Source organism: Medicago sativa, chromosome 8, assembly GCF_051527215.1.
Source record: "Medicago sativa cultivar Bolivia chromosome 8, Bolivia_mono, whole genome shotgun sequence".
Lineage (NCBI taxonomy): Eukaryota > Viridiplantae > Streptophyta > Magnoliopsida > Fabales > Fabaceae > Medicago > Medicago sativa.
The window spans coordinates 18799371-18812096 of NC_140756.1; the positions used below are offsets into that span (position 1 = coordinate 18799371).

Here is a 12726-nt window from a genome sequence, read left to right on the forward strand (position 1 = left end):
AACCCTATCATGTAGGTCCCAAGTGTTTAATATAAAGGAACCCTGTTATTTAGGTCCCAAGTGTTTAGATGAGGGTTATGACTGTATTACCTACTTGGATTTCAACAGATACTTTATTTTTTTTTCTTCAACAAAAGTTGTTCTTAAAGTGAAATACATAATAACATCCAATGAAGGCGAAAGTGATAGATAAGCTATTTTAGTTGGAGTCATTTGGGGTGAGGGTCGGGCTCTTGTTTTCTAGCCTTAACGAGGTTAATTTTTTGTTAAAAGTTTTATATTGGATGAGAGATGACTTGAACAAGTGTTTATACGTGGGAGCACTCCTCACCTTACAGACGATTTTTTGAGGTTGTATTCTAAGAATTTTGATTTGGTGTTTTTCAAATCACCAGTTACATTCTTAAGTATTTATCTAATCTACGTTCAAAAAATTTACAAACATAATTAGGCATCGTCAAATTTCAATTTAAAAAATACAATTGGTATTTGCTATCTGCAGACAACCATTTTACCAATGACAAATTTTTTCTATGAAAACATAATTCATGTTAGTTGACTATATATTTTCTTCTATATTACAATCCAACTTCCAATAATCCTCTGTACATGTGGAATCATTTGCCATTTGGTATAAGGGCTTGAAAATAACATCAACCAAAATGAAAAATTAACTATTTTTCTATAACAAAATTTTTGGCTTATACATTCTTAGATGGTTAGTTTGGCAGAGAAGAAACTATCCATTTTAAGCTACAATGACGCTGATTAGTCAGTAGATCATCATCTAGAAACATGATTTAGAATAGGGCGTACTGCGGCTTTGAAGTCATCACAGAACTTCTGCTCAGAAAACCTGCTTGCTCGTCTCCTTGCAGCAGCAGCCATCTTAAGTCTCTCTGTCTCTGACATCTCAATGACTCCATAAATGGCGTCTGCATATTCTTCAACAGTGCAGGCGAGAAATCCTGTTTGCTGTTCATCCTCATCCAATACAATGTCCATTTTTGGGCCGGCTGAATTATGAGCTGACAAAGCAAACAAAACATGCAAGAATGATCAATGTATGTAAATGCATCATTGCAGGATATATAGATAAAATAAAACATATTTACAGACAGGTAAATTTATATCACACCTACCAATTGGGATGGCACCAGCAGCCATATATTCTACAACACTAATGCCAAAATGCTCATCTGTCATGGAATGGATACCAGCAACAGCACCCGCCAAAAGTCCCACCAAATCTCTGCAGGTCAAGATGATGATCAAATAAAGTAGCAAGAAAGCATTTAAAACCAAGGTTCTAAAAGTATATAAATAAAATCCAGAGCAGTCAATAGACAACTTCAACACTAAACTTATGTTTTATAAATGTAATCAACTGATTTTCACCAGACTTACAAGTTATTCATCCAAACTTTTTAATCAATTCAAATTTAGATGAGGGAGTTAGTTATTTAAGGACGAGTCTCAAATACACTAGTTTGAATTTTTATGATTTTTCCCAATTGGGGAATAAAGAATCAACAAAAATTTGAAACTAGTTTATAACAGACTTATCCACACTACTTCAAGTTCAATCTGAGTCTAACATTTTCAGAAACTAGAAATATTGATCACATCTTAACAACTTCCATCTTAAAATAAGTCAACTATATATTTTGAACTACCAGCAGGAAGCATAAGTAACACTGTTTCTTAAAAGAGATGAATGTAGCGATGAACATGCCTAAATTAATCATCAATAGTAGTTAGACTTGACATACATAAACTTGGGACATAAGCAATTAATTGAAACCACACAATCGAACATTTGAAGTTCCACTTAAGTTTAATAAATAATCAGCACCTAATCCATGGGACTACCCGTGTATGATATTAAATAAGAGTCAATGTTCAATGTCTGAGTTAGCATTCAGCAGTCAGCACTGGATGGATTGGCAACCATGGTTTTAAATCCCGGTAGCAGTTACACTGAACTTTATATTACGGTAAAAATAAAATGCAGACAAATACAGCTGATGCGGCCGAAATTGTGGTTGCCATGCCATTGTGGAGACCTCAAAAACCATTATATTGTGGCTGCAATTGGAAACTATGCTGACAACTATCATACTCGGGAATAAAATGTATGCATTCTACAGAACAAATTCGTGTTAACATTTTGTTTGAAAGGAAGTGTTTAGGATCATTAAAAGAACAAAGGAAAAGAGTCACTCGAACTAACCTGTATGTTACATTCTTGTGAAATTCCACTTGTTCATTTACATTGAGTTCAACTGCTTTCGTTTTTAACATTTGAAGCCTTTCGTCGTCTGATTTATTTCTACAGCTACCCACAAACTGTAGCTTGGGTTTTGGCAAACTAGAATCTAATCTCTTAATGGCAACTGAAAAAGCCTCCAGCTGGAGAGTGTGAGCCTACAATAAATAGAACACTGTAAATTTGATGTAATCAACATAGGCCCAAAAAAGCAACCAGAAAGGTTTTAACTCCCACTCACAAGGTTGATAGGTGTATGCCTACCTTCTCTGGTCGAAATTGTGCAACGGATATAATTACAGGAATCTCAGCCGATCTTTCCAAAGGAAGCACCTGCCCATATTGCTAACCTATTAGAATCCACTGGTAATACCACAACAGGCTATGCATGCGTGCGTGTATCTATATTCTATGCATGCGTGTATCTATATTCTGTATGTATATGGATTATGTAACAAGGAAAGAGAGATATTTGTATCATCTTGTGACATAGCAAAAGTGCTGAGTGCTCACATATTTTTAAAGACAAAAATGTTAGTGTTTAGTTTGATAGGGGGAGAGAAAATTAATAGCATCAGGAACTGAATCAGACTTCTTTCTTAATACACTTTCTGCGTCCAAACCAAACCCATAAATTCGAGTTTTAAACTAACGTCCGAGGATAAGCATAAGCTTTAATCATTTGGTCAATAGATTTACTCCCATGGGAAACACAGGACATAAGGACCAAAGGAATTTTCAAAGAGACAAAACGGCATCCATTTCAGGAAAAGTGGCATAGACGTGTGATTCTTGACAATATACAGACACCAATTTTAGGACAATAAAGAACAAAGTTCAAACCTGAAGTCCCGAAGTATCACAAGGAGGATACACTCGCTTAATCCGATCTGGAACTCCCCAAAGCTTTTCAATATGGGCTTTGGTCCAAGATGAATTGACCATAGCTAGGTGTGCACAAGATCCAACAATCCCATACAACCAGCTGAAGAATGTGTAATAGACTATTTTGCACCGAGAAAGCCAAACACTGCCAGAAAACAACTGTCACATTATTTTCTTTTTTTTTAAGAAAACTGTCACATTACTTAAACGAGGAAAAGAGGTAAAATGAAGTGTTGCAACTTTTTTATCTTTAATGATTAAGGTTCATTTCCAGGAAATATATAAACTGTCTGTAAATACTGCTTTTAGCTCAGAATAGCAACAATAAAAGCATACAGATATACCATGAGGGAAAAATACCATCATTGGACAAGTATAGAAAAAAGGTGAGGGAAACTCATGAATTACGAAATTGAAATGAAAGAGGGAAAACATACGAAAATCAAACCTTTTAGCAACTAAGGCATCATTATTATACATCAAGCTTCGTTCGCGAACACGAGATAGCATGTCTGAACTGATAGTAGGGTAATGTGTGTAGCAAATAACTTTGCATCCAAACAACCTAGCAAGTGGGTATGTAAAAGCATATCCACTTGTATCAAAATAATATAAAGGGGTAAACTTGCACAAAGCTTCCCATCCAAGATACATAGAGCCTAGACTTTGACCAATCATAGTAAAGTGTGGATACGTCGTTTCTTCAATCCACTTCCTCTTGTACAAATGCACCACCTGTGAATTGTGTGGATAACAAAAATACACAGGCTATTAAGTGCTATACCATTGCAACAATATCCATTTACTCTATATAAGCAAATAAAAAAAATCACACTTTTATCTTTCTTTGATGACTAATCAACAGCTACAATAATAACCGCGGTTGACTTACACCCTAACGCGTGCTAAATATGCCAATAAGGTCTGTTTGGATTGGCTTATTTGAGCTTATCTACTAACATCAACACTTGCGAAACTATTTGGGAGAGCTTATGGAAACATTTTATGACATTTCTATAAGCTGTTTTCAGCTTATTTGCATAAACTCACAAGGATAGCTTATAGCTTATAGGAAATGGTTTAACTTTATCTTTTCTTTTGGTGTAGAAATAACTTATACATAAACACATATGGTAATTATTCTAAGTTTCTAATAGATTCAATTCCCCCTATCAATCCTCTAATCATCACTACAATACGACAGTTACAGAACAACAATCTTGCCATTCAAGTAAACGGTGAGAAAGCCATAATAACATTCACAAGTAATCCTTAACTCAAACACCACAAAATCAGCTTATAAGACAAGACAATATAAACATTTTAAATGTCTCCGCAACACCGTCACAACCATAATTGCAACTTCATTTTCCCGTATTTTACCACACTATCAAGATTCACATTATAACCGGAACTGTAACCGCAATTTTAAACCATCCAATATAACTCTACACCAAATATAAACAAAAACCCACGTAAGCTAATGCTAGTGTCTCATTTCATCACATAAAATGTCAACAATAAACCTCAAAAGGTTAAAAAAAGGCTTCAACCCAACAAACATCACAAGAGCCAAAATTCTTATAAAACTAAACCAATCAGCAACCAAAGCCTCATCCCACTAAGTGGGTCGGCTACATAAATCAAATTACGCAATAATATTCTTTCATAACCATGTTTCCATCTAACTTATTAATCTCTAATCTTTCTAAATAGTTTCTCAGTTTTTCTAGGCCTTCCTCAGCCTCTAGTGATCTGACTATCCTCCATTTGATCTACTCTCCTTACTACAAAATCTACACGTCTTCCCTCTACATGCATAAACCACCTAAGTGTGATTTCCACCATCTTTTCTACAATAGATGCTACCCAACTCTTTCTAACGTTGTCATTTCTAATCCTAACTTGTTTAGTCTAATAAAACAAAAAAGGAGCAAACTTTACAAAACCCCATTTGCAATAAGGTGCAAAAAAACAGAACCCATATAACAGAATTCAGAAAGAAAAAAAAAAACAAGTACCTTAGGTGGGGCATTAAGGGTAACACCAAAGCGATCAAGAGCACGATTCAACAACGATTGAGGAGTAGCATCATGATCTCCAGTATAAACAACGCAGTGAAGATCAGGATTCTCTTCCTGAATTGCTTTCACAGCGCACCATAGCACTCTCTCTCCACCGCCGCCGTCGTTGGTGTATGGATGGAAGAATCCCACCGCGGTTTTCCTGTTTCGTCGGCCGTTGATTGCGGAAAACAAGAGTTTGAGGATTGTGGCGGTGATGAGTGTAGCTGTGAAGATGATGAAGCGTATGAGTGTCATTGTTTGTGCTGTAGTTGAAGATGGAAATGGAAATGGAGGAAGGTGTGATAAGCAGATTATTTGGAAAATACGTTTTGGAGAAAAGGGGAGGAAAGGAAATGTTATTTGGGTGGGACTTTGAATATTTTCTTCATGCTAACCAAACAAGGCTTTATTTTCACTCAATTTTTAATTTCCATATTTTTCTACCAAAGTGTGTAATCATTTTCTAATTATTTTCTAACAAGAATTAATACTTCTAATTATTTTTTTAATATTGGTGTAAAACTCAAAAGAAACATCTAATTTGATATGGAGAGAGCAATTGAGTGGAGAATAATCCATAAAATTGTAAGAATTGATTAAAATATATTTTCATTTTTACAAATTGATGAATACATTCTTGAAATTATAAAAGGTAATTTAAAATGGTCTTCCATTAACTTTTTTAATTAGATATTATGATATGACACATTAAGTGGACATGTCACATAAACTAATTTGCCTATAATTTTTTTATTACAAAAGTTTAAATGAGATGGGTAGCTCATGAAGGTTAAAGCAAACCTCAAGACTCAAGGAACACTAACAAATGTATTTATTAGGCATCAAAGATGGTTCTCACACTCGAAGTTGAACCAACACCCTTATAGGATATGAGTAAACTTTTTATCGATTGAGCTGAACTTAATTGACTTACCTATACAGTTTAGATTATCTTATGAATGAATGTGTCATTAATTACATAATTAGATTGGGATATTTTAGCCCACAAGTCCTAGGACAAAAATATAGCGAAATTGTTAGCACAAACGCTGTGACCGGGTTCAAACCGACTCCTCTTAATGTGGGTGTGAGTTTTCAATTGCTATTGCTATTTCGTCTATCTGCAAACTAAAAATTTAGATTTCCTAGATTTCATAGACAATCTATGGTGATGTGATATTAACGTGAGATTAATATTTAGGCCACATTTTTAGTCAACAATGCTGATGAAGCATTTTGAATGATGCTTTATTATAATGTCAAAGATATATTTGCTGATTAGTAAAAACATGTAGTATACAGACACAAGAATCATAACATGTCATTGTTTTGTAACATAAGATATCATAACCATCAATGAGTGCACAAAAAATTGGCCTTCTAGTAGTAATGTAAAGCAAACCACAATCACTAGACATTCTTACACACTTTCTGCATTTACATATATGCACACACATTTTTAGAAATTCTCAAACAGACAAACACCACTAGCTAGTTATTTGTGCCTACACAACTACTATAGTTAAATATTTGAAATATATATGCACACTTGTTGAGTTTAGTTTCAAAAAAGAAAATTTAACTTGTAAAGAAAACTACTTCTGCAACACACTCTTTAGTTTTTTTGAGTAATGAAATCTGGCTCAGCTGGTTTCTGAGGCAAAAGTGGTAGAAATTTCTTTGTCTGTGTCACTCTTTTGCCACTTCTCAAGTGCTTTAATGCATTGGATGCAAACCTTTGTACATATACAGTGGAACCAATGCTTGGTGAAGAAGACTCTTCCTCATTTTCAGAAGCATTTTGTTGTCTTTTTTCCGCTTCACGTAACAATTTCCGATCCCTTTTTTCCCTGTATCGACGCCATATTACTTGTATGAACCGCGCTCCCCATGTCCTCCATTGCAAGGAATAAAACCTGCTCAAACATTGTCATCAATGAGGTTGTGAACCATATTGTCTTTCTTCTATTTTCATGCTAATATCTTTACCATGGTCTCACATTTCCTCATATAGTAGTCAAAATACTTATAGCCACCATAGTAATTTTCAAAACCGGTTTATATTGTGGTAAAATGATAAAATATAATTGGAGATCTGTTCATACCTTTCTATGTTATCGGTATAAATTTTTTAGATGACTTCTGCAATGTACCTTGTTTCTTATAATGTAATTTTTTTCTACATAAACGAAATGATGCATTATCAAAGGTGAAAAAACATATCAAGCCTTGCCTGAAAGTGTGTTGGAGTTGTTTTCTGTTAATAAGACGTCGAAATTGGGAAGCAACGATCCTCATGTCATCATGCTTGAGAGCAAAAGCTTCAACTTCTGTAATAGTTTCCACTGTACTAGTCGAAATAGGTAAGTTTGAAGAGGTTATAGGATCCAAGGCCCATGTTAGAAGCTCCTCTCCACAATAATCACCAGCCTTGAGTTCGGACGAGTTAAAGAAACCAGTTCTTCCACCATTTGTTGTGGCGGTCTTTAGTTTTCCTAGCATGATGAAGAGCATTTCGTCCACTGGATCACCTTCACGAACAACGAAACTTTTCTCGGTATAAAGGACCGGCTTTAGTTTATCACACATTGCTTCCAACAACTTTTTATCCATGTTGCCAAAAATTGGCACCTATCATCACATGTAAACAAGTATAGTTAAGTGGTTAAAGAAAAAACCGAGTGAAAGATGAAATTACTATGTATGATACACACTTTTTTAAGTAAATTTAAGCAAAGATATCTCTTTATGTCTCTTCTCAGATCTTTAGGGAGGTTGCAAATTAGTTTCTCTTCTTCAACTCCTCGATTTTCTTTCCATTTGTATTGTTCATACCGTCGAATTCTTTGCTTCAAGTCATCTGGTAGCTTACGGTGGCTCATCCATTGCTCTGCATCCCTCCTTTTGATTCTCATCTCTTCAACTCTTACAGTTGTAGTAACAATTGTAGATTGTAGATATTTCTGTGACAAGCATCAACACAACCTATAATCTTTAACTAAAAAATTTCAAATAGATATAGAATCATGATGTAGTACACTGTATATGTGACTAAGAGTTGTAATTAATGATTCTAATATGTGCATGATCGATATCTTGTTTACTTAAGTAAGGTGACTTGATAGGCCTAAAATGTTTTCTGATAGCGTATAATTGAACCTGTTTAGTTAAATAAGCTTTGAAAAAAGTCTTGGCATGGTCTATTCTGAAAAATGTCTGACTTGACATGTGTCTGATATAGACTAGGTCGTAGGCCCTTGTAAGTCAGTCCGACTTATTTCTACGATTATCTCAGAGTACTTCTTTACCAAGGATTACCTGCATGTTTCCTATAAGTAATGCAAATAGAACCAATCCAAAGACTAGCAATGAAGATTGCAAAGATTATCTCCCCAATATAAGTGCTTGTCTTCAGGTTCTGCCCAACAGAACTGCAAAATACAACAACAATTTTTTACCTTTAAATAGATTGAACTATGTTTTCTTTGATAAGATGTCACAAAATATTTAACAGTGCTTAGTCCATCAAAACATTGCGAATAAAGTTAAGGCTGCATTTGGAAGAGCTTATGGCTCAGAAACCAAGAGAGAATCCACTCTCTAACTCTCAAATGAGAAACTTTTAAGTTTTTATATATTTCAATTGGTGATGATACATGAAGGAAATGGCCTTATTTATAGCAATCCTAGAGGCCAAAGTAGTTGAAATAGTAACAATAATTAATACATATCAATGGGAACACAATCTAGTAAAAATAAATATTGTCAAACATGGTGGCTTGTTGGCCTTATTGTCAATAGTAGGGTGGTGGCTGCAAAGTCTATGCCATATGAATGTATTGCTCTGAATCAGCTTATGACTTAAAACTTACACAAATGTTTGGAAGAACTTACGAAAATAGCTTCTAATTTGTCCTAAGGTTGTTTTAAGCTTATCTTCATAAGCTTTTAAGAAGCTTACAAAATCAACATATGCAATGCGTCAACTATTCATTCTTGATTGTAGAAATATATTACACATAAACTCTATTAATATTGATACACACTTATTAACTAAATGCATAATTAAGTTGTTTACTCTATAAGAACACGAGGACATAGAAGTTCCTAAGCAAAGAAGATCAACAACCAACCTCAAATTGCGCAAACCCCACCAAAAGCAGTAGAATAATTTATGATGAAAACTTGTATTCAAGTCCACTATGTGAGACGTTAGAGCATCTATAAATATTCCAAAATTGAAAACTGTTGGGTCAATGATATCATCAGGATTTTTGTAAGGACAAGTAATAGAATTGTTGAGAATTGAAAAAAGCGTCGAATTGACTCGTCCGCAGCTCAGATAGGAATCATCAAAGAATGGAGTATTCTTCAATCGTCTACGCCAACAACGCAACTCTGATTCTATCGAAAACAAATACCAAAATGCTCCAACAACCTAATATCACAAATAATTTGGATTTTTTATCATAAAACTTAAACTTAGTAACAAGGAACATCCATAAATTAATGCTTGTGACAGAAGTAACAAAATTACAAGCTTACATGACTTGCTAGCATATAAAGAAAGAGATTATAAGCAGCTCCAGCCCATGCTGTCACAGTTAATATACCAGAAGTGCTTGTTACTATTTTGAACAACGTATAGATTCGCATAAGTCTTGGCACATACTGTGTTATTATCGTATACTTCAACCAATCCTTTGTTATATATGGAACTGAGCCTTGTGGAATTGGAATCATAGCTAAAATCACCATCTATCAACACATCATTACGAATGTTAAAACAACATCATATTATGTATGTATTATTTAATTAAACTGAAATTGAAATTATTATTGCAGTTGACTTCGCATGTATCCTACCATACTGTTAACCATGCTTAAGAGCATTAGTTAAGTAAACTAAAAATCATTTCAAAAAAAAGTAATCTAAAAATGATTTGTATTTATTGAAAAGTTCACCTTTTAATACATTGGTAACTTAAGAGTTAAGAAACTGAATTTCTGAATATGGACTTTTCACTTTTGATTAGTCCTTAGTGAACTCCTTAGAATATGCTTGAATAAAGAAAGTACTGTATTCTGATACCTGAGGAAGTGGAAGAATTGATAGAATGTCAATGATGAAGTGAGAACTTAAGTATCTCTTTGCTATAACAAAAGGATCATCAACCAGCTCTCCCCTTCCAAACATGCGCGAAGATGGTGCCATGATCCCGGTTCGAAACTGAAAGACGATGTGAATAATGTAGAATAGATCGAAAAACGTGCGAAGAACACTAGTAGTAATCTTCAATGTTCCATTCAAATTAAGGCATTTTCTCTGGTCATCAATCACAGGGATGTAAAAGAATAATGGATCCATAGATACTGCCATCACACATGCTATAACAAAGATCTTGTTCCATTTCTGAAGTAGTGGACCTTGTGGATCAAGAACACTGCACCTAGAAGGTGGTTTTTCCAATGATTCATTATTTTTTGCTGGAGTAACACTTGGTTTAGATTTTCTTTTTTCAAATCCAACAATTGAAGAATCATATTGTGAAAAATTAAAAGATGATGATTCTGACTTCCAATCTTCAAATCTGGACAGATTTTTTTTTTTTTTTTTTTTGACAAAAAATCTGGACAGAAATATAAACTCAGTTAAGTATCATATCATATATTTTGTACTACTAACTTGTGAATTAGGATTCCTTGCGGTCACCGATTGTTAGCATTAACAAAGTCAGCAGCACATCGGTGACCTTTGGATAGAGATCAGATGATTCTGATTTCAAGCTCGGTATTTTAGATTTTAAAAAGAATCTAAATCTGCACTAAAATATGGACCGTTCGATCTCGATCAAACGACCACCGATGTGCTGACGACGTGAATGAGTGCAATCGGTGACTGCAGGTAATCCGAATTCGTATAGGCAATTTTAACTTTCGTTCTTTTTGTGAAATAATTAATTAAAATGATACCTTTTTTTCCTGAACAAAAGAAATGAATCACCAAAAAAAAATGAATCACTTTTTTCTGATGCTAAAATAACATGCTTGAACATACAAAGTACAAACCTCAAAAATTTCTTTTCCTGTTGAATCATGATTTATAGTAAATAGCACTTTATTTGAACAACAAAAGATTCACTGAAACCCTGCAAATCTATCTTCAAATTAGAATTTGAGTTCACACATAACTAGAAAAAAAGGTAAGCTATTTTATGTATGACTATAAAATCATTCTCCAATTTCATTTTTTATTTTGTATATGTTTGTAATATAAGTTAATTGATAAATAAATATAACACACTAAGCATAAGAGGAAACCTTTGAGAAGACATAAATATTAAATATAACACACTAAGCATAAGAGGAAACCTTTGAGAAGACATAAATATTTATTGAAAATAATAAAGTCAATAATAAGTCAATCTCCATATCAACCTTAGAGAAGGGTTGGCTTCACATGAACCATAAGAGGAAACATTAATTAGCTAAAAAAATATCTAGGATGAAGAAAAATAGCAAGTGAAAGATAAAGAACAAAACATAATCAAGCCAAAAACATTAAGGCTTTGTTTGGGAGTGGGGAGGGGAGGCGAAGGGAAGGATTTGAGGGGTGGAAAATACAAGGAAAAATGGAGAAATCTTTCAAAAAATTTGAAAGAGTAGTTTTTTAAAGAATGATAAATTGATGCATATGATTACTATATTTTTAATTTTAAAAATAATATAACAACATAGATTAAATTTGAAGAATTCATATAAACTCTCCAAAATCCCCCAAAACCCTCTTCCAATACAATTTTTTAGTTTCCCCAAATGAGGAGGGTTTAGTATTTATGAAGGAAAGTTAACCCCCCAAAGTCCTCCCCTCCCATTTTCCTCTATTTCTTCCACTTGCTCATTCATTTTATCCCAAGTCTTCCCCTCCCTTCCCCTCGCAAACAAAGCCTAAAAGGACCATGAGCTAAAACTCAGAAACTCTTCTTTTCAAGAAAATACAAATTAAAATAAAGTAAGAAATGAAAGTTCAAAAACAAAGGCCAAACAAACATAGCTCATATGAGAAGAAGTAAAAGGAAAAACAGTAACACCACTAAGGTTGGTTTTGATAAGTGTGAATAAGTCCCTTTTTTTGTTACCTTACCTATAGGAACCAAAGCAGAATGAAGAATAATTTAAAACTCAGAAAACCAAATAAAATGTTGCATGCAACCTTGTTAAGAAAGAGTTTTTATGGTTTCTTTGTTCACACAGCACAACCATGTGATGGTGAGTATTAAAAGAAGAGAAAGGGAAAGAGCACAAATTAAATGACGTAGACAGTGTGACGATAGTCTTATGTCAGTGGGGGTACACAACAAATAAATCCTTGTTTGTTAGACAGTGTGCATTTACTATGCACACTACACAAATTTGTATATGATATACAAAGATTCTTGTGAAGTAATGCCAGCCATTGATATATATTAAATTTAATTGAACGGCCATGATGCATGATTGGCAACC

At 34.0% G+C, this 12726-nt stretch overlaps 1 protein-coding gene and 1 pseudogene across 2 annotated transcripts; both read right to left on the reverse strand.

Moving 5' to 3' along the window:
* Positions 1 to 509: 509 nt before the first annotated feature.
* On the reverse strand, positions 510 to 5551 carry LEW3 (UDP-Glycosyltransferase superfamily protein). The gene is made up of 7 exons (XM_085737886.1): positions 5176 to 5551; positions 3603 to 3889; positions 3113 to 3299; positions 2534 to 2602; positions 2234 to 2427; positions 1143 to 1252; positions 510 to 1028 (listed from the first exon to the last, which is right to left on the reverse strand). The coding sequence occupies exons 1-7, from the start codon at positions 5473 to 5475 to the stop codon at positions 784 to 786; spliced, it is 1392 nt and encodes a 463-aa protein (XP_085594012.1). The 5' UTR covers positions 5476 to 5551; the 3' UTR covers positions 510 to 783.
* A 1026-nt stretch (positions 5552 to 6577) lies between these two features.
* Positions 6578 to 12483, reverse strand: LOC146897541 (putative cyclic nucleotide-gated ion channel 13; annotated as a pseudogene). The gene is made up of 9 exons (XR_015023610.1): positions 12365 to 12483; positions 11290 to 11381; positions 10313 to 10811; positions 9766 to 9978; positions 9354 to 9658; positions 8539 to 8651; positions 7935 to 8183; positions 7454 to 7851; positions 6578 to 7136 (listed from the first exon to the last, which is right to left on the reverse strand). The product of XR_015023610.1 is annotated as a putative cyclic nucleotide-gated ion channel 13 (transcript).
* Between the last annotated feature and the right edge of the window lie 243 nt (positions 12484 to 12726).

What these genes read in the sequence shown, in the direction of transcription:
- LEW3 (XM_085737886.1), bottom strand. Translation starts at nt 5,475, where the DNA reads ATGACACTCATACGCTTCATCATCTTCACAGCTACACTCATCACCGCC. An exon ending in GATGCCTTAGTTGCTAAAAG is followed by an intron (nt 3,300 to 3,602) that starts GTTTGATTTTCG and finishes GTTTTCTGGCAG; the next exon opens with TGTTTGGCTTTCTCGGTGCA. An exon ending in CACAAGAATGTAACATACAG is followed by an intron (nt 1,253 to 2,233) that starts GTTAGTTCGAGT and finishes CTTGACCTGCAG; the next exon opens with AGATTTGGTGGGACTTTTGG.